Below are 21,996 nucleotides of genomic sequence, written 5' to 3'. Positions count from 1 at the left end.
CTCAACATACATGTAAATGATGGTACAGAATGCAAACAACGGAATCAAGCACCAGCAGAAGCAGCTTTAGGGATAAGAAATTATGACACCGGCTTTGTATCTCAGGTTGTGGCAGTTGGAGAGGAGGATGCTAATTCTGCTCAGATACTTTAAGTAGCAAGTCACCCTTAGCCCCTGTAAAGAACTGCTACCACTTCAACGACAGCTGCACCTGTGGTGTTGAATGCCCAGTGTGCTACTTTGCACAGTGCAGCCACTGTAGAAAATACACTGGGTGTCCCCCCAGCTTTCTTCTGCAGTAACTTCCTTGAAGCTGCTGAACCAGTGTGAAAGTATTCTTATTGTGTCTGTGGTCCCTTTGTTCTCCATTCTCTAAGGAGAAAAAGAGTCTGGTCACCCTGTGACCTTGAAACCCACAGACAACTTCAGATTTACACAAGAAATACCACCCAGGCTAGTAACAGGTCTCTAGTCTGAGTAGGAGAAGGATTAGTTTAATAAAAGATGATTTTACCTTCCCCAAAGGAATCATCTTCTTCTCCAAGAGCAGTCAAATCTTCTTGGGAGTGCTGCATCGTGGCAAGGATGCAGCTCAGGGCGCAGCCAGAGCCGAGTGCTTGAACCTGCTCCTGTGCTACAGCTCGACTGTTTCCTTTCACCAGTTTCCTAAATATTTTGGTGGTAACAGCTTCCGCATCTGCCCTTACGAAAACAATCTCATTCATAGAAGTGACGCCTCCTGTTTTTACAGTCAGCCTTTGAGATGAGCTTTGAGGTGGGATGTCCTTTACCGCTGAGAGAGAAGTTGATTTTGAGAGCAGAGGAGGCAGGACAGGCTTGAAATGCACCCTGTCCTGTTGCTGAGTGCCGTAACTGCGCAGCAGCAGCAGCAGCAGCAGCAGCAGCAGCAGCCCTGTCAGCCCGGGGTGTTAAAAGTTTTGCATATGAATGGGAATGTTTTCTGGTGGCAGAGGTAGAGCCGGAGAACAACTCACCCTGCTTGGACTGCAGAGCAACTCCTCCCTTTCACCCCAGGGACAGTGTGACAGGAGGAAACCCCCAGGCTCTCTCACTGTCATGTGTTCATGCAACTAATTTTTCTTTTAGCATGGTGGCAGTGACATCACTTTCTCACCCACGCTGAGGTGGCCCATAGCAATGGACATGTGGACAAGCTGGAAACCATAGGTGATGGCAGTTGTCCCATGGGAAGATGCCTTGGAAGGGACATGATTCTCAGAGTTACACTCATCCAAGCCACAGTTTGTGGTGCACTACCAAACCTAAGGAACTTCCTGATCAGGTGAACAACCGAACAACACCAAAGTAAAATTTGCTGTCTGCCAACAATGGGCTTATTATTTGAGTATCTCTGTCACTACTAATTCACCATCATACTGGTCTGTCCTGTCACTGTGTTTCTTGAACTTTATAAAGCAAGTTGACTCCTTTGTGTCAGGTCTCAGTTTCTGAGAGGACCTTACCTACAAACTAATTTACTCTAAACTTGTCCAAAAACACACATTTGGCCTTTAGGTAGTATCTGAGCCTTGCATAGCCCTGCTGTCTTAGGGATATGTGTGTCCACTGTGGGGCCTAGCACAGGCAGTCCCCCACAGCTCCGCTCTCAGAAGTTAGAATGTAATGACAGTAAACGTGAACTGGGCAGCAATTACTCAGTCTAGTAATTGCACGTGTCACCACACCCTTGCAAGTGAGACTCCCAGCACAGCAGCCTTGCTCACTGCAGCTTCCGGCAGATGAGTCACAGATATAATGAGCTCTTCTCCAGTTATTATGTTGGGATTTTTTAAAGCTCTCCCAGCGGGTGTCTGCAAGGCACTGCACAACTTAAACTAAAGATGGGACAAGTCCATTTGAAGCACCTGATCTCACCCCAGCCCAGGCCGTGTCCAGTAGCAAATCCTATGGCAGCACTTTGGTCATCACAGGAAGGTGAAAAGACCCTTCCCAGCTCAGGCACAGCTTTCCTCTGGATGCAGGGTCTTCCTGGTCCCCTGGTCTGCCTCCCCCTCACTGTCACATCAGCTGTCTTGGTTGTACAACCTGTGAGCTGCTGCCTTGCCAGGGTTGGGAAGCTGTGTTTTCCTAGGTGGATGTGGTTGAAGCCAAGAGTGTCTCAGAAATGGTTTTTAGTGGGATATTGTGGTTTGCCTGCTGGGTAGTTCCTCTGCCACAGCAGCAAGATTCCTTAAGGAACTCCATTCCCAACAGGCCTCCCTCAAACTTGGCTTTGCTTTAAAAATACATTTGTTCAAACCACTACAGACATGGCAGCTTGGTCCAACAGGCAAGAGAAGAGAACTTGTTTCTGGCCCTGCTGAACAGCCTTGGGGAAGTCACTCCTCCTTTCTAGACATCCTCCCTCAGTCTTTTTCTTGCTCTGCTTATTTGAAATGATTTTTTCAGACAAGGACCATCTCTTCATTAGATGATACTCAACAAAAGCATCCCCCTGCCTCAGTATGGCCCTCCTGCCATGGTTCTGAGTAGATGGAGAAAGTCAGGAAAAGAGAGAAACACCATTATTGGGTGATGAGGGGAAGCAGAGAAGAAGAGGGGATCAATGAGAGAGAGGCGTGTGAAAAGAGGGATAGTAAGAGACATGAAAGCTGCAGAGGAGAAGCATCAGTCTGGAGGGAAGGAATACTGGCTCAGGAGGCTGGGACCTCTCCAGGCACTGCCTCCCAGGGTCAGGGCTGGAACCCCTGAGCTTGCAGAGGCTGGTGGGGCCAGCATGTGAAATGACTTCTGGGGGTGAGGGAAAGGAGAAGTGCTGAAGGAAAGACAGCCACAAGGTGTATCTTGTCTTAAAGTTTCCTGGCAAGGCCTACTGCTGGCAATGGGCAGCCACTGCCCATGGTTTCCTTGAAACAGCAGGAAGTGGTTGTCAGAAATCTTGAGCCCTTGTAAAGTCAATGGCTAAAATGCCCCAGGGTGCTGTGGAGCCTGTCAGTCTCTGAGGACTGGGGCTAGAAGAGGCTTCTGCTCTCTTGAGGAAGGTTTTTGGGCTTGACTAGAATAAGTTGCAAGATGAATGATTCTACAAATACACATATGAATACTCAAATCAGAAAGACAGACCAGCAGGAAGAATCACAGAGAAAATACTGCAGCTCTAACTCTCCTGCGTTGTCCTGCAATTGGAGGTTATTTGTAATTTGGGCATGGGAAGTTTTAGCCATTTGCTGCTTCCTTCAGAAATGTGAAGGAGCAAGCCACACTGTCCTGGTTATGCTGCATTTCCCTGGGACTTAAAGCTATTTCCTTACCCACTGTTTTCAGTCAGTCTCTCCGGATGCTTGTTACCTTGACAGCCCTTTTTTCTTTTATTTTCAGGAATTAAAAGGCATCAAAAGCTGTCCTCTTTCCCAAAAACAACTGTCACCAGAATTAACACACCAGTCGGGCTAGTGATGAATGGTAATGACTCAGCCTCCACTGCAGATGCACAAAGAGGAGTTGCTTTGATTCCTTCCCGTTTGCCACATCTTCCCTTGACAGCAGCCTCACCTGCACTGCTCGCAGCATGTGATACTCCTCCAGAGACCTGTTCCCCAGGGGAGCACAGTGCCCTTTACCTTGAGACAGGATAAATTAACACAGACAAAAACAGTCCACCTCACATGAATTTCCAGGTTCCCCTTCCCCCTGTTCCATCTTTGCCTTTGGGGCAGCAGGATTTTGCCCTGGCAATTTGTCTTTGCTGCTTACTGATCTCAACCATCAGGCTAACAAAGTGACTTCCTCCCTGCTTTGTTTGGTAGCTTATCTGGGGTTTTTCCCTTCTGTACCCACAAGAAGTATTTTTTCTCATATTTGTTGAGCTGCTCTGAAACACAGTAAGTTCTTTTCACCTGTTGGCTTATAAAGACCCACTTCACACCAAAAATAAAAGCCCCCAATCAATTTTGTATCCACTGCAAAACCCTCAAGTGCCTATTTTTCATGTAACCACATCTGATGCTGTTCTCAGAAAAAGCCACCACCCATTTTCTAAGAACCTGTCAACAAAAGGCAGGGGGCCTGGGGAAATGTCAAAAACAAGGGTGGATCAAGCAAAAGGAGACAACTTCTACAGCAGCATCTTTAAATTACTCCAACCTTACTCTTCTTCCCCTGCAACTTTGTTTATTAGGATTCCTGATCCAAGAAAAAGTCAAGAGTTCTGATGTTTTGTCTTCAGATACAGGACTAAAAGCCATTCCTAATGAAAAAGAAGTGTAAAAAATTGTGTCATTTAGAAGCTTTGGGGATGTTTTACCTGAAATTACCAACAACTACACAAGCAGCAGGAGAGATGAGATGGCCATTTTCTGTGTCTGAAACAGCTCTGCCCTATTCCATCTCCTCCTGTTCCAGCACTAGAAAGATTCTCAGGATACAGAAAGTTACAGATCATAGGGGTGGTTAGTGCGCTGCTTTGTTCTGAGGCTGTTTTGGGAGTGAAGATTGCATTTGATGGGATAATCTACATGGAAAAAAAGGAGGGGAAGAAGTGATGAAGGAAGGGCAGATGACTCTAAGGTGGAGACAGTATGAAAGAGAATGTAGAAAAAGGTGGCTGACTCTGGTCTGTTTGGGAAAGTGAATGTTCATATGCATTTGGAGTACTTGTAAAACTTTTGCTCTGGATATTACTGCAGTGTCAGTCCTCTGGCAAAACATGTTCCTCAGAAACCTGATAAATAGAGTTACAGTAATTTGTCTAGTTGTTAAGTCATTTGCAAGTTACAGGGACTCCAGGGACTTAGATTATGTTTAGACAGTCTGTGTCAGTGGCTGAGTGAGCTTAGTATAATTTTTTTCTTTCCATCTCTTGAAACTTTTTTCACTTTTTTTGCCAAAAAAAAAAAAAAAAAAAAATTAATAGGGTTTTTCAGTTCCAGAGAAAACCTGGGAGAATTTCTCCCTTTTACTGTCCAGAAGGAGAGTCAGCAGGCCAGGCCAGTAGAAGACATGACTCATTGCACACAACTTCACAGACATTAAGAGCCCTGAGCACAAATCTTCACAAGGCTGTGAAATATACACCATGCATTTTGGAGAGCTGAAAAAAAGGGCTGGCTCCAGGAACCATTCACACAGCAGACAGGACAGTAGTTCCTTAGGACCCCTGTAGGACATCAGCCTTTTGCTCAATTCCCCAGCAGACACACACTGCAGCGAGCAGGAACCATGGCACACGTGTTGTTGGTGGTGTTGGTGCCCTGATGGTGTCCATTCATGTTCCCCACCCTGCTGTGAGCAGAGAACCCATGGCATGCCCCAGGGGTGAGTGGCATTTGTGTGCACTCAAGTGGGACACTGCAATGTACAACACCTAGTACATCCCACCAGCACCTCAAAGGTGACTTTGGCTTCTTCCAAGACAGCATTTTTTCATTCTAGTATCACTTGGCCTATTATCTTCTCATAGCAAAATATTATTTCAGTTCAAAGGGAGAAAGCAAACCATGCTGGATGAAACCCCTACAGAATGAATACAATCTTGGAAATTGTACTCAGTTAAGTAGTTCCCAAGGGGCTCATTATCAAAAGATAAGAAAATGGTCAAGCATGATTTTGCAGGGCTCAGCCTTGGATCTGGCATTATTCAATATATACTTTAATATCCTAGATGATATTTAATATCCCAGAATAGATATGATCACACTCATTACAATTGCAGATGCCAGGCTTCCCAGCATACGTACGCTGGAGGACAGAATCAAAATTCAAGCTTATAGTTACGAACTGGAGAAGCAGTCTGGAAACAATTAAATGCAAGAGAATGATCTGTGAAGTATTATGCTCCAGCAGGAATAATCCTTATAAATGCAGGCTGAGGGATGGCTACTTTAATAGGATGTTTTCAGAAAGGAGGCAGGAGACAGCAAAATGGGACTCAGCAACAGCCCCCAAAACCAGCAGACAGCTTGACTGTTGGGTGATGTTCCTGAGGGGAACAACCAGACTGTTATGAGGGGTAGGAAATGGGAAATTAAGGAAAAGATCGGAGAAACTGTAGCTACCTTCCTTTAAGGGAGAGAGAACAAATACAGGAGAGCAGTACTCAAGCCCTCTTCTCCACCTTTGTTGTGAACAAAGTGTCATGAAGCGAGGCTGCAGGATGGAGGAAGTAAATGAGGAGGCAGATTAGGTAGCAAACAAGCAGAAAATAGGAAGAACTAAGTTTGGGAAAACCACTTCCCAACAGCCAAGACAGCGAAGTAGCAAAAGACAGTGCTTGGGTGAGTCAGTGATGAGTGAATCAGAGCGCTGCTTTAACCTACAAAGCACATGCAAGGCTTTTGAAGAACAGAGCAGAAAAGCAGCTATTGGGAATAATATAAGAATGGTTGATTCTGAAGTCTTAGGGGAGGGCAGTGGGAATAGGGGATCTCTTGAGGTTAGACTCAGTGCTGTTTTGTTAGAGCAGCTATTGAGAAATACTGGATTTCTACTTGTTAAATTTATTTCTCAGTGACACTTAGCCAAGTGCTAAATTTTCCCACTGCTTGAGGGGTCCAGCACATTCCAGTGGCTCTTGACTGGGATGGGAATATTTTTGCTATTTCAAGCAATTTAAGTATCACTACTATCATTCTCCTTCCGTAAGAAATCTTCATGTCTGGTTGCCTTCATATTCATTCTTTTTTCCTAGTTCTTTTGTCACCTATTCCTCTGTAATCCAGTGAGGTCATTGTCATCAGCAAAGAACAGAGGATGGATTTTTCATTCTTAGATTATTAATTCCCATGGGTTTCTCTCAGAAGTACCTCATATTGTTTCTATAAATTGTTAAAGAGAAGCAGTCTGAATACTGTAATAATATGGGAGCTTGCTTTCCCCAGCATAAACAACAAGTATGCTCAATCCTGCTAAGCATCACAACTTTATGTCTTACTAAAAGTCAGATATTAACAATATAATATTTATAATACTTTTATCAATGTGAACAAATTTTAAAATTGACTCAAGAGGTCTAGACAACATTCTAGTCCTTATGCCAAAGCCACAAGTCCATCCTAATTTTCTCTACCATAATCCTTGTTAATAATACTTTTTTTCTCCAATACAAACTGCCTTGGGTGTTGGAGGAAATACAGGCAAGCAAGTAATCTCATTGTTCAGCTGTATGACTTCCATCCCAGGCAAAGGATATTGAAAGGTGACTCACAACATTATTTTAGTAATATTAAAAAAAAAAAAAAAGTGAGTTCCTCTTCTTTTCCTTTAGATAGATTATTGGAAATGGAGTGGAAATCTCAGGTAATTTATTTTTAACTCCCAGGTCACACTGTGAAACAAATGATGTCTGTGGATGGATGCCTTTCCTTCACATTAATAATTCTTCCTGTGGACTATTCAGTTTGGGGGCCTTTACTTCATTGTGTAAATTGTGTTTCCAGTTTCTCCAGCTACTGGAAGGAGTTCAGGAGCTGGCCTTCTCCCCTAGTCTTTGCTTCTTCCAGCTCCAACCAGACGTGTTCTTTCTGCTTCTGGGAGATAGTTCTTGACAGAACTGATCTTGGGTATTTTGCAAGACAGTGTGGGCTTTTTTCCTTTGCCAAAGGGTGTTTTTAAAGGCATTCTCCCACATTCTGGCAAACTGTGGGTGAGATGGGCAGCTTCAGTTGTGAGATGGCTCAGACCCTGCCTGGGGCTGCTCCCAAAGGAGCAAGCATGCATTTTTCTCAGGCAGTCTGACTTAGCTGCTTCCATCTCCAGGACACTGCCAAGTCTCAGCATTTCCCCCTTGCCTCCAATGCATTCTTCTCATCAGTCCCTAAAATGCTATAAATTACTGTTTAACATCTCTCTTGCTGAGCACTTAGCAGGGACTAGTGGACATAAGGAATTGCTGCTTCAAATAAAGCTGCTGCACACAGGAGAATGAAATTCAGGCAGTGTGAATAGTGGGTGCATATACTGCAAGGGTGTCAAAGCCCAGGAACTCCTTTGTTTGGGATCCCCCTGACCCCCCCCAGCTTGAGCTGTTATTATGCCACAGCACCACAATTAAATTACTTGAAGAAGGCAGATGTCTGGGACTTTGCTATGGGATACTCAGGATTGAAGGGATAAGGGAAAATTGCCTGTGAGAGCATGGTGTGCAGATGGGGTCAAATGGGGTCAGAAACCCATTGGTTCAGTGGAACTTCTCCCTGCAAAGGGGCTTCAGTCTCAGCAGTTAAATCTTGGGCAGTGGGAGTGTGACTGTAAGAGTGGCATCTGAATGGTCAGGTGGGAAAGTTTCACTAACATAGATTCTATATTTCCAAGAGCTGAAACAGCTCTAAACCTTGAACTTACTCTGTTTTGTAGGGAGGCATCACTTCATTGTAGCTCACACAGGTTATGGCAAAGATGGTGTAACATCAGCTTCACCAGTGAGGTAGTGTGGTTTCAAGCTCAGTCCATTTTCTGTAAAATTTTTGCTGATACTGGCCCTGACTTAGGTGCTATCTCCCAGGATATGTGTCCCTAACACCTGGTGCCAAGGTCCCAGGGAATCTGAGCATTTAATCCTAAATAGTGTCAATTTGAGCACTCAGGTTTTTGATCCTTCCCCAGTTCCAACCCATACACTGCAGGTGGCCATGGCCCAGTCAGCAGTGGGGTTGTATTAAAACTGGAGCACCTTGGCTTTAGAAAAACAGGGAGCTGTTTCCAAAGGATGGATAAGCTTTCATATTGCCTATTGTGCATGTGTCAGCAGTGGAGAACAGTTTCATTAGGGACAAAAAAAAGGTTAAATTGACATAGGCTTATTCTGTTCTGTATTTCAGGTAGCTTTTTGAGAAATTGTTCTGAAAAATGTCCCTGTTTTGTGTTTGCAGCCTCTTGGTACACTGGTAACACTCTGGGATCGAGTTCTCTGAATAATTGCAACAGCAGGATTTACTTCTCCTTTATCTGAAGCCCTAGGAAAAAAGCACAGCTGAGAACGGAACCTGTGGTAAAGGAAATCGCACTGCAAGGCATCCCCACCCTGTTTGCCTTCCTCCTTGAGCAAGTGGTACAGGGTATGTGCAGGGGCTGGATGTGCACAGGGCTGGTAATAGCTCTCCTGGAGGGATTGCTTCATTTTTGCTCCTACAAAGTAGGGCAGAAAAGAGGATTTTAAAAAAAAAATATTTTTATCACAGTGTCTCCCTTTTTGCAATTTGTTGAAGTGATTAGTAGCTCAGAAACAGTGTAATGACCACAGCACACTTATTTGGCATTTTTGGGTTTGCTTGCTTTTAACTGAAGAGTAACACTTAGTTCTTCCTTCCCTGCAAAGCACAGGGGGGTCAATTGAAGGACTGTGGGCTTGAGGTCCTTCAAGAGAAAGTGTTTCACTACTTTCCACATTCACATATTTCAGGATGAGATTCTGGCAGCTGGGTGGACAAACATTTGTAGAGTATTTCAGAATGAGGAAATCTCTGCAAACATTTGCATGCATCTGCAGTTCTCTACCCTGAAAATATAAAGTAGTTGTAGTCGGGAAGCAAAGCATTTTCCACTTTTTAAATAATATCAGTTGTTGGCCATGGTATTCCAAACAAACTTCACTCATAGAAAGCACCTAAAACCTTCCATTGTATATGGCCAGGATTTTGGGTCCCTCCTGCTGCATTGCTGCACTAATACTTAGTTGGCTCAGGGGAAGATCACCACCCACTGCATCAGTGATTCTTCAGCAGCCTTGATTTTGCTAATCAGCCTGTCTTTCATCCTGGCCCTGTTTGCTGAGAGAGCAACTTCAGAGAGAGCGGTACAACACAGAAAAGTAAAAATAGCAACAAGAGTTTCTGCAAAATGTGGCACTTCATGCAATTACTTTTCTTCCTGTTTGCATCTCCTGAATTTTCTTTTTCTAACAAGTTTAACTCTTGTTTAGAGACTGCACACACACATTTTGAAGCCAGTATGAGGTTCTTCTAAACAACAGTGCACTGTGGAGTTAGTTTCTCACAGTAAACAAAAAATGGCTTAGTCTGATGTTAATAAGCTTTAGTATTTTACACAACAGGAAATTCAGAAATAATATTCAAGGCTGATGAAAAATAACATAAGTTGGCCAAAAAGAAGAAAAGCCAGAAACAAACAGCATACGCCTGTGGGGAGGGTCTTTCTTCTAGGACAGGACAGTGTTATGGTTAATCTAATAGCCTCAACACATGTTTCAGAACCACAGAAGAGAGAAGAAATTTGTGATAACAAAGTAGTGGTCTACACTGACTGACAAAGCAGCTACTGAGGAAGACACACCAGCATGCCCTACTTCATGCTCTCTGCACAGAGTGCTGCAAAAATCACTGAGAAGTTATTTGGGGGTGAGGGGGGAGGTATATTTTATTTCTATTTGACTTCATAGTCCTAGAGATGGGCAGAGAAATGACAGTGCTCAGGGAGCATGGCAAGCATGGAGCAGCCGAATGAGGACTAGCAGTGGGCCTTGTCCAGGATACTGCAACTCATCTTTGCTATAACTGTGGTGTGAGGCAGAACCCCAGGAAGAGCCTCTCCCCACCTCTCACAGGGTGTCTGCCCCTTGCCACAGCACTCTTCCCTCCTGCCAGACCCTGGGCTGCTGGGCAAGGGAATGGCACCCCTCCTTCCTGCTCCTCTGCAGAGTATGGCCAGGATGGGAATAAAATCAAAAGAAAAAAGGAACTTTTTTTTCTCCATCATGCATCTTAGCAACAGCACCTACACAAAGATCTAAGTATAAGATCTTTTACCCCCCACCTTTCCAAGCAATTGGCATGCTGAAATGCAGAAAGAAACAGGATGGCAATGTCAAAACTGACACATAGGAAGACCATTTTCTTTTGCAAGGGTTTCTCAGTGTGGACCAAGCTGGCTGAGAACAATTTCTGAACCCTTCTCCTCCCCGTGGAGAATTGCCTCTGCAGCAGCTTTGGTAACCCTCCAAAACCGCCTGCTTTTGGTGACTGGCACTCTCCTGGTGGCTGATGCCCAGAAGGTCTCACATTTTCAAAGTAAGAAACCCCAGCCCCCATGGACTGCTCTCCAGTGAAACTAGGTTGCTTAAAAACATCTGAGAAAGGTGGAAAAGGAAGGCTGCCTGTTTGAAGTAGGTAGGCTGTCTTTTGGAGCAGAGCAGAGAAGAAAGGCAGCTGGTGACATATTCAGTGCAGCGCTGGCTCCATCTGAGCCTTCTTTTGTCAGCCAGATTTTAAATTAATCTCAGTCTGGTCTCTGAATCGTGCTGGCAAGTTTTCTGGTAAATTTAAGACTTAGAAGAGACTAAAGAAAGATGCTCGGCAGACAAACTTATGTTAGGGTTTCCAGGTGTGGCCAGCATTGCCTGGGAAGTTATTTGTGCAAACAGAGGCTGCCGTGGGAAACATGGGGGGAACTCCTCCAGAGCCACACACCTCCTCTGTGAAGGGGGAGCACACAAAGCCCCCTGGCTGAAACACAGCGAGGCCTGTGCAGCTGGCCATGAACCAAATCTGGTTACTCTCACAAGCTGATGTTCAGGGCTTGCATTTTGAAGAAAGAGTTGAGTGAATCCAAGCCCTTTGGTTTTGCTGTGTTTTCCTTCCTAAAAGCAAATAATGATGCTTTTTCCCTCTTAGCATTCGAGCAATGTTATTTCCACCCAAAAAGTATGCTGTTCCAGCTTGCAGATGATGAACGGAGCAGAAAAATTGCAGGGAAGATGTTGCTGGGGGCAGTAGGGAACTGGAGGTGGGAAGGAAATACCTGAAGGAAACTCCTCATACATGTACGAGCCTTGTCATACATGAAACCTCCACAGAGTTTTAATCTTTATTTCTTCATGTTTAGTGAGATTTTGCCTCTGAGTGCCTTGTCAGAGTGATAGCCTGATTTTCATTCTCCTTGCACCACAAGGCTGGGATGCTGCCTAATGCCAACTCACACAAACACCTCTTCCCAGAGCGCCCACTTGTTCCTGTGCTACACCTGGGGATTAGTGACTGATTAAAGCAAAGCAAAAAGCCTTCTCTTGAAGGTTTTAATGAAATCCCCTCTGGTCCCCAGCTGCTTTAGCATCCAGTTAAGCAGTCCATCACTGCTGTGTTTACAGGCCCAGCTCTGTAAGTGTGTCTGAATATGACTGCTTCCATTTTCTAGGCCAAAGGCAAACTTTTGAGGCAGGTGATAAGCCTCTAATTAGGACTTTAGAGTAGATCGTGTTTTAGAAAATGCAGTAACTTGTGAAATGAATCACTGAATTTGAAGTTGCTAGATGATTTTTTCCTCAGCAGTCAAGGTTAAGCATAAGAAGAAAGAAACTAGGCGTAGGAGGATCACAAAATACGTTAACAGCATAACAGCAAAAGAAGGACTGACCCAGCCCTATGAGTTTGTGGATTTTACTTTTTTAATTGCTTTCTGAGAGTGAGAGTGAGCTACCAGAGCAGCAATACACTGAGCTTTCAGCCCATGCTCTCCTGTTCCTTCATCTCTCACCTTCAGTCACAGTCAAGTGACTCTGTCTGGCTCTAGTGAGCTCCAGCAGGCAGGGGTGAGGAATCCTTGCTTGCTCAAGTCCTCTTTCCTGGAAACTAGGATGGCAGAGCAAAGCTGTGCTGCACAGGATAGCCTCCATCTGTCAGACCTGACTGTGGGTGAGCTCTCACCCCTCAGCTACTTGCTCCACAGCCCCATGGGCAGAGCAAAGCCACCTGAGACAGGGACACAAGTGTTCCTCAGTGGCTGGCTTGTGCTAGTGGGGAGGACTGCTACAAGAGCTGGGGAGCTTCTGTGATCCAGTCCCCAGACTCTTTGTTAGCTGCCCTTTCCTAACATACATATAACAGTGAAATTATATTCATTAAAAAAAAAAAAAATTGCACAAGCCAAAAGCAAAAAGGTCACCAGAACACTGCACGCATTTGTCCCTTTGGGGATGGGAAGCAAGAATAAGGGGACTATGGCAGCTGCCAGCCACAGTGCCTGCCATGCTCCTGCAAGGTGCACTTATGCCATGGGGATGAGCCCAGCAGGAAACCTCAGCAGAATATAGGATACAGCTCCTTGCAGGCTTGCACTGTACTCATTTAACCTGAATTTGAAGGAAGCATATTGAGCAGAGCACTTTGCATAGGAGTAGCAGCCTATCCTGAACATCAGGGTTCTCTTTATCTTCCATTTCATAGCCAGGGCTCAGGAGATCCAGGCAGTGCCCACTCCTGTGGATAGTATCACCTCCTGATCTGCGTGCAGGAAAGGCATCACAAAGCAGAGCTGGGAACTTCTCTTGCCTGAGCTGCCTTTAAGATGCTGCTTTCTGTGCTCTAACACAAAGAGGTTCCCGAGAGCACATAAATATATTATAAAGCAGCAGAACACTCAATAATTAATTTTCAGCAAGGAGAGGGTTTTATTTCAACTGGAATGACATAAAAAAAGCCTTTTGGATTCTCTGTAAGTGAAAAGCTGAGGCGATTCAGTCCAAAGACTGTTGTGCAGAAGGCTCAAACAACATGGCCCAATGCCCATGCACTGACACACTGACTATGTTTGGCAAAAATGCAATTTTCTGCACAGAAAATACAGTATACACCAAGCAGCAGATCCTTTTCAGTCCTTTCCTCTTACTTTGCAACCAGGAATGGTCTTCCAGGTCTTTCATCCTTTCAGTCAGAGTTGCAGCATCCCAGAGGATCATCCCACTCTTTTCGACCAACAGTGAGCACTCTGCTCATATGTGATATTGCTCCCTTTTCATATACAGTTGACTGGTAGTTGGGAAATTGAAGATTTAAAGTATATTTAGGCAGGAATAGTTGATTTATGGTATTGCTGCTATTTTGAAAGTGTTGGGAACAGATAAATAATTAATTTGATTAATTACCCAAATACAAATGGAAGTTCATGAAGGATTCACTGTCTTGACTCAACTGACTCAAGTAACTCTAGCTAGGGACACATAACTCTTTTCACCAGTACTTTGGGAGCCAGAGAGCACTGAAGCAGCTCTGCTTGTGTCAGGAAGATGCCTACATGACACAGCTAGTTTAAGACAACCAACAAAAGACATATGAGATTTGCTGAAAATACACAAAACCTTCACAATCAAGGGTAGTGCTACAAAGCTGGTTGCTATGAGAATTTTCTGCATGCAAAGATACATAGGAGTCTCACTGAATGACTTACAAACTATTTATATTAAATTTCACTCCTCATTTATTGTCTTTATTCTTTTCACTGCTCAAAACCCAACATCAGATAAATGCCTGCCTCTACACAATGCATTAATTTTGAGACTGGCTTTTTTAGTGCCTCCACTCTGTTGCCTTGTCCGTCATCCCTGGCAAGTCCTGCCACAGCAGTATAGCTCAGCATCAGTGTGATGGGGCAATGCACACAGCAACTCTTCCTTGCACAGGCAGCACCTCCCTGCACACCTCTTCCCTGGCTCTGCCCCACCAGACCAGCTGCCAGCAGTATGTGCCAGGGACAGACCCACTTGTCATCCAAGGGGCTGAGAGAGGCCCAAGAAAGCTGAAACAGCCATGCAGCCCCCAGATCACAACCTAAAAATACCAATAAAAGCCAGCTGCACTGGCTGCTGGTGTCACTGTTGAGGCTAAAGGCAGGGAGTTTTCATGTGAGGTTGGCATTCCCTCACTGATTTATCCAGCAGGTGTGGAAATTACGGATGGAGAGACTCTCTTTTTCTGAGCACACTGTAATTAAAGTGCAGTAATAAAAGCCCAACTACTGTGGGCCAGCAGCTGGATTGGTGCCTCACAGCAATGACTGAAGTGAGCTTGTCCCCTTTGCCCAGCAAATCCAGAAGCAGAATGGAGTGTGAGGTGCTCCTGCTGGATCTCACTCCTGTTTCTGTGTTTCAGTTACAGTAGCTTTTTTCCAGTTGCTCTTAGCCTGCTGGTGCTTCTGGTGGGAAGAAGCCACCTCTATATCGTACCAGCCTTCTGTGAATTTTTATGGCAGCTATTTTAGAATTAATTTCAGTGAGTTTCCTCAGATTTCTCAAGTCTGAAATGCTATGTGTTCCTGTAATAAGGATGCCACTCATAGCTAGAAGCATTTTTCCTACATTATTTATTCATTATTCTATCTGATGAATGTGGGATGTGTTATGAATCCATGGTAGGAGATCTGGAGGTAAACTCATTTGCTTCTAGTACTATGTGATTAAAAAGAGACTCTCTGCTTGCATAGGCAATGAAGGTATTGGATTTCTCTTATCACCAAGATGGTGAAAAACTCGATTCCTTTAATTTCCTCCATCAAGGAAGCAATGACTGCCAGCACAAGCACATACAGTGTGATCTATTCAGAAGATACAGAGTTGCTAGACTAGATATGTTCTCATCACTTGCAAAATGAAGAGCCAGGAACTAGGCATTTAAAGGATAACATCAAATATTTAGGAGATAAAATCTGCACAGAGTGTAAAATGAAAGATTTAATCTGAGTCTTACCTTAAAGAGTTGGGTTTGTTTTCCTGTCTAGTATCTGCTGCTCAAATTCAAATGAAATGTTAGAATATATTACATTTGGGTACAGGAAATATATAGTTCAAAATTTCCTGGTTCAGGAATGTTGTCACTCAGAGTTTTGTTTCTGTCTGTGACAGAAGTACAAGCCTTAACAACCAGGTGAGGTGGTCAGAAGTTTCATGCAGGTTTAAAAGGGGATAAAGGAAGAGACACATCTTTTTGGTTTCTTTGTAGTCCTACAGTTTCACCCTGCCCTTCCAACAAAAGACCCCAAACCAAAACCCCACAAACCTCAGCCCACTTGATAAAACAGCCTGCCCTTTCTGAAGGTGAGCATGTGGCTGGCAGTCAGGAACTGCATGGTGACAGACATGTAAAAACAGGACTGGTGTTCTTTGTCAAAGAGGATATCGGTACCTGCAGGCAGTACCAAGACTTTTGCCTGGGCATGGAATAGAGAGCAAACAAGAGATGGTTGGTGCTGCTTGGAGCACTGCCAGGACCTGCACAGTATCTCAGAACCACGGAAATGGGAGGAACAGCCAGATAGGGATGACCCAAATAGACAAGAGGGGGCAACACTCTTAGGCAGAAGGCAGTTCTTTTCCAGATGGCCGATGCATTCATTTACTAGTCAGTCACAGGCCCAGGGAGGCACTGGAGGTATTGTGCACCTCTGTCCCAGAGGACAGACTGTGTAAATGTACTGCTGGGAACAGGGCTAGAGAATGCCCTGCAAGCCTCCACTGCTTTCTCAGCCCTTGTGTGCTCAGCCCTGGGCTCTTCCTCTGCTCCTCACAACTCTGCCTGAGCCCCACAGCCCTGCTGGCACCTGCCTTGGGCAGAAACACACTCCCAGGGCCAAGGACTCAGTGGTAGTTGTTTTTGCCTAGAGCTCTCCTCTGCTTTGCTTGCATGGTTTCACTTCTGATCATGTTCACAATGTTCTCTTTAATGCATTGTGGCACTTTGTTTCTCAAAGTATTACTTGCACGGCTCTTTTTCTGAGTATCTTAGTGCTGAGGAAAGAACTGGTACAGGAAGATCCGAGAGTATAACGTCCTTTATTCAGTTGTCCCTGGAGGCTAGGAAGCTTGCAAGCTTCACATTCCAAGCTGCATAGAAATAGCTGGTTTTGATGGCCTGATGCACCAAAAATCCATGCTGGATGCTGGAGCTAAGGTGTCTCCTCTGCTCCCAAGCCATGGGCAGGCCAAGGAACACACAAACCACTGCAGATGGAAACTGAGCAAACACTAGTCTCACCAAGAGTAATACACCATGTACACAAGTTGTCAGCATTTTGGTTTTGGGCTAGCCTCCTGGCTTTTCTGAGGGTGAGAAAGAAGTCCTGGTCTGCCACACTCAGCTTTTGCCCCAAGCCAATCTTGGCACTTGTGGACACTCTGCAGACCGCAGACAGCAAACAAATCCCTCAGTCAGAGGCTTTCAACAAGGTGCCAGTGACATTCCTCAGGGCAGTCCAGCAGTGGTGACAGCTGAGACAGCCACTGTGTGAAGGCTCACAGCCTACAGCAGAGAGGAGCAGGTGAGGCTGCCGAGGGTCACGGAAGGATGGTGGCTCCATCCATCTCAGCTGCTTCCAGAGCAGCTTGTGGAAAGCTACAGCATCACACCCTCGACTGCAGCATCCACAACCACTGGGTACGAAACAGCCTCGTGGCTGCCAACAGACTGAAGGTGGGTGGAGAAACAGCTCTTGCTCTTATGGCTTTCTATATGGTGGGGAGGGAAGGAGGACAGCAGAAGGAGTTGGGATATATGTGTCTTCAGTCACCCCAGAGAAACTGGGAATTTATGCCTGGCAATCAGCCCTATTAAAAAGAGTGAAATTTCAAACTGTGTGAGAAATTAAAGTGTATAGGCACAGCTTTCTGAGCACAACTTCACCAATGGAAATTCCCTCTCCTGCTAACAAACAGTGGGAGGTTTTTTTACTTTGGTGTTAGGAATTGAACTCTGAAGACAAATTTTCAATTGTCTACACTTTGAAAGAATGCAACCCCCCCCCCCCAAACCAAAACAACAACCAAAAACCAAACAGAAAAACAAAGAACCCCCCCCCCAAAAAAAAAAAAAAAAAAGAATCCCAACAAAAGAATCCCCCAGAACATCCATGGTGGGAATACAGAGCTGTACACATTTTTGGTACACAGTTAATAAACTTATCTAAGAACAGAAGATATAAATTTTTTTATATTTATGTTAACTAACATAAATATACTATGCTGGAGGGAAAATGCAAATCCAATGAAATCACGGTTAGCCAAACACCAGCTCCTACTGGCTATGCAATCTCTTAATCTGGTTATGGGCTGGAAACATGGTTTTCAGGAAGACAATTTATCATTTGTAAATAAATCATGGGACTGTAGCACTGCAGAAGCAGAGTGAGAAAGACACACAGGTACCACAGCTGTGTAGGAGGCCTGAAAAAGACACCTCCTGAAAGAGACGCTGAAACCCTAAATGAAAGCTGTAGTTCACCTGAAGATGCAAATCCCTTTCTCAGAAAAGACCCCAAATAACTTTCTGACAAGACATTTTTTACCATCTCAGTGAAGTTAAGAAATTTAGCAGTAGCGGCAGAAATCACCATCAGTCATAGGTTCTTCTTGATCTGAAAACTCGGGTCATGTGTGGAACTGGCATGGACCCATCTCACCTCAGCACTCAGCAGCCACAAAACTCTTTTGTGAATATCTGAGAATTGAGAAAATTCTCAAATTTTCTCAAATTTGCACAGACAAGGTTTACCCAAAAAAGTTTGTCATCAGACAAATCCATGGCATTGAATGGAAGAGAGTGATTTCTTGCTGAAGCAACTTGGCAAAATGTCCTCTGAGGGCAGATGCTGAGCATGGTGGTGCAATTGCCAGGAGGTCACTGCTTGACAAGTTCTTTGCCACATGTAAAACTCTTTCCTTCTCATGACAGTAAGTCAGTCTTTAAAGAGCAGTAAAAACTGTTTAAAGATGACACAATAAAATAAATACAAATTACTGCAGCTTGTACTCAGTTGCCTTATGCAAATCCCAGGGTGCGTTCTACATCGTGTGCCCTATCGTTACGAAATAAACCCTCAACAACTTTCCTGATCAGCAGAATTTTGGCAATCCAGGAAAATAAAGTGTGCTAAAAGCTGAGAATCTCATTCATAGAGTAACTTAAAAAAGAACCCTTCAGCATTTTTGTTTATTTTTCTTTTAACACAAAAGCCTGAATCTAGAGGCTGAAAAGCCAGGTGATGAAGACACGAAATGATGATGATGGGGATGGAGTCCTGGCCTGTGATTTGTGATGTGGAGCAGCCACACCATCACCATTCCTATGACTCAGGGAGGAGATGAGCTTCTGGAATCTCCCCTCCTGGTTCTTCCTCTATCCCACATGGCATCTATCCCACCTTGGCACCAGCTGTTGCTGGCTGCTACCCTACACTGAATGGGTATATTTGTTAAGGCCAGAGGTACAAAAGAATAACCCAGAAGCCTAGAAAATTAAAAAGGAGTTGGAAGAGACAGAATCACAGAATTGTTAGGGTTGGAAGAGACCTCTGGAGATCATCTACTCCAAGCCCTCTGCCAAGATGGGGTCATGCAGGTAACACTAGAACGCATCCAGGAGGGTTTGGAATGTCTCCAAAGGAGACTCCACGACCTCCCAGGGCTGCTTGTTCCAGTGTTCTGGTCCCTCAGTGTAGAGAAGTTCTTCCTCATGTTAAGGTGAAGCTTCTCGTGATTTAGTTGTGATTTATGGTGATTCTTGTTATTTATGGTGATTGCTTCTTGTCCTGCCACTAGCCACCACTGTAAACACTCTGGCACCATCCCCTTGGCATCCATCTTGGAGAAATTTACATGCATTAATGAGATCCCCTCTTCAGTCTTCTCCAGACTAAACAGGCCCAGCTCCCACAGTCTCTCCTCATAAGAGAGATGCTCCAGACTTAAATTTCCTTTGTGGTCTTCACTGGACCCTCTCCAGTAGCTTCTTGTCTTTCTTGTACTGAGAAGCCCAGAACTGGGTACAGCCCTCATCAGGGCTGAGTAGACAGGGATGATCACCTCCCTTGACCTACTGGCCACACTGTTCCCAATGCATCCTAGGATACCACTGGCCCTCCTTACCACAAGGACCCTGCATTTTCTCTTGTTGAATCTCATTAGAACATTTCTCTCCATCTGACTCTCCAGCCTACAGATGCTACTCCAGACCTGAAGAAGTTACTTCTTCTGCCCCAAGGGGAGACCACTCTACACAGATGTTTGCTAAATTGTTCCCTAACACCTTGGGTTATGGAGATCTTGGCCTTTCTCAGCAGCCTGTCCTGGTGCTTCACAGTGTCCACCCCTAAAATATATTGCCTAAAACCTAAGCCAGCTCTGCCCTACTGCAGTTGAAGATGAAATATCGATGCAATGTTTACTTTTAGCAAATATGTTGAGTTTATATACATTTTAAAGGAAATATATTGATTAGGGATTTTTTTCCTTATTTTTCTTGAGCAAGATATTTAGGAAGCTCTTACTTGCAATAATGTCAAGCCTTCCCCTCAATTTTGTTGACAGTCGCTTGTCAAAGGGACAACACAAGAGCAAAGATTGATTCAGGAAATAAAAATGGGTACTTGTCCAAAAGAGTTATAGTTTTGGGTATAACATCCCCTTTCTGAAGTTAAATGAATGTTTGGTTTCATATCACCCCCTCAGCTTTACCACAGAAATGGACTACAGAGCAGAAACTGCTGGGTTTGTGCCAAGGTGTGGATGCAAAGTGCTGGTCAGACAAGGTTCACTGCAGACTGGCAGGCTCTGGGACCCCAAACAGTTGGGCAGCAGGATGATTGTCATGTGTGAGCAGCCCCCTTGATGAAATCAAGACACAGTGGTTCCCAATCCCCCAGCCCACGCTGCCTGATACCCCCACAGGCAGCTTTCTCCCTGTCCCCAATGGCCCTCTGTGCCCTGCCAGGGGCTCCTCCCACATTGTCCTGTCCTGACCTCACAGCTGGGTCTGCACACACACAAAAAAAACAAACCCCGAATGAACCACACCTGATACTTGTTGCTGCCAGGAGGGGAAGTTTGGGATGCTTAAGTGTTGCTGCAGCCCCTGTGCTTGGCACAGGTTCAGCTCCGCTTGTAGCTGGCCACTTACGATAGCATAACACATCTGATATCATGTTGTACGAGCTGTAACAAGCACACAAGCTGCTGGGAGGTACAGGGCACAGCAGAGAGCAACCATGCTCAGAGGAAGCAGTTTTGAGTGGGTCTTGGTGGGAAAGCTCTGTTTGTTCATGACATAGAGGGGCAGAAGGTATACTATTTTTGGCGGGGAATGAATTGGTTAATTCAGCTGAATAACATCACTAATCAGCTGCTGCTGGTAGTTTCCATAAGAAAAGGAAATACTTTACATAAGTAAAAGCTTACTAAAACTAGTAATAAAGAAAATAGAAGACAGGGAGGTTCGTATGTAAGCCAACCCGCATTCTAGGACGTGCAGTGCCCAGCTGCAAGTGCTAGAGCTCTCCAAGTAAGTGCAGAGATGATGCTATTGCTTTCACTACTTGCTGCTTAGAAATGTCTCACTGAGAAAATCAAGGGGAGTCATAAAATAACAGTGAGTTGTTTATTTGCATGACTGTCCCAGCAGGAGAGTACTGGTTTGCATGCGATTTGAAATCCCACAGAGGATGGGATATAAACCAGGGAATGCTCATCCAAGATTGCAAAGCATGTTCCAGCAACCCTAGCAGCTCCCAGGGGAGAAAAACTCTCATAAATGAATGTTTTACTTGTCTCACTAGTATCACGTGGAGTTTTTGACACAGGGATTTTCTGTGCATTATCAAGATTTTGGCTGATATAAAACATTTATTACAGCTTTTTGAAAGCCATTTCTCCATGGCAATAAGAGGTAGGATTCAGAATGACTATTAGGACCCCACTGCTCCTGACTTGCTTCATGATGGTGTGAAGCTCACTTTCTGTAGGAGATGGGATTGATTATTCCTCCCTAGCACACGGTATGGCAGAGCTATTGAAGTCGGACTGTGTTTGAGTATTTTCTTTAGCCTCTCATTCAGTGCCTGGTGGATCATGCAGGGCTGACCTTGCCACAGCACAGTGTCATCAGTGCCCTGGAGCAACAGCCTCAGCTGCTCCCAAGGTAGGTAAATTAGGCACTCTGGGTTTTCTCTCTGCTTTTGTCTGCCACCTCAGCACCTCACATTCCTGCCTGCTCCATGGGATGGTCAGTTACCAAATCTCTTCTCCTAAAGCCAGTTTTCCATTGGTTTCTCAGTTAGTCTCTGCTTCCATGTCCCTCAACATATCTACACAAGTACATTTTGTGCATAATGCATCATTTTGGTGCGTGAGGTGTTTCATTGATCCAAGATACACTATGGATGTTCAAAGAGACATTCTAGAAGGCATGCTTCCTATCTTGTAGGCCAGTCCTTGAATTTAACTCAGGATGTAGAGGTAAGTCTCTGAGCGTG

At 44.7% G+C, this 21,996-nt stretch overlaps 1 protein-coding gene across 2 annotated transcripts in view; it reads right to left on the bottom strand.

Moving 5' to 3' along the window:
• The window catches only part of RIPOR2 (RHO family interacting cell polarization regulator 2), a 106,585-nt gene that overhangs the window by 67,013 nt on the left and 17,576 nt on the right, over positions 1–21,996 (bottom strand). Inside the window, exon 1 of one of the 2 annotated variants that reach the window (XM_064431749.1) lies at positions 515–653. The exons of the other annotated variant lie outside the window; for it this stretch is intronic. Within the exon in view, the coding sequence (XP_064287819.1) occupies positions 515–575 (61 nt within the window). The 5' untranslated portion in view covers positions 576–653. Of the gene's footprint in view, positions 1–514; positions 654–21,996 lie in introns of those variants that run through there. 2 annotated transcript variants of the gene reach the window in all.

Source organism: Passer domesticus, chromosome 1 (assembly GCF_036417665.1).
Source record: "Passer domesticus isolate bPasDom1 chromosome 1, bPasDom1.hap1, whole genome shotgun sequence".
In the NCBI taxonomy this organism is placed as follows: Eukaryota; Metazoa; Chordata; class Aves; order Passeriformes; family Passeridae; genus Passer; species Passer domesticus.
Note: the sequence above shows the minus strand (reverse complement) of the source record. Positions and strands in the feature narration are given on the sequence as shown.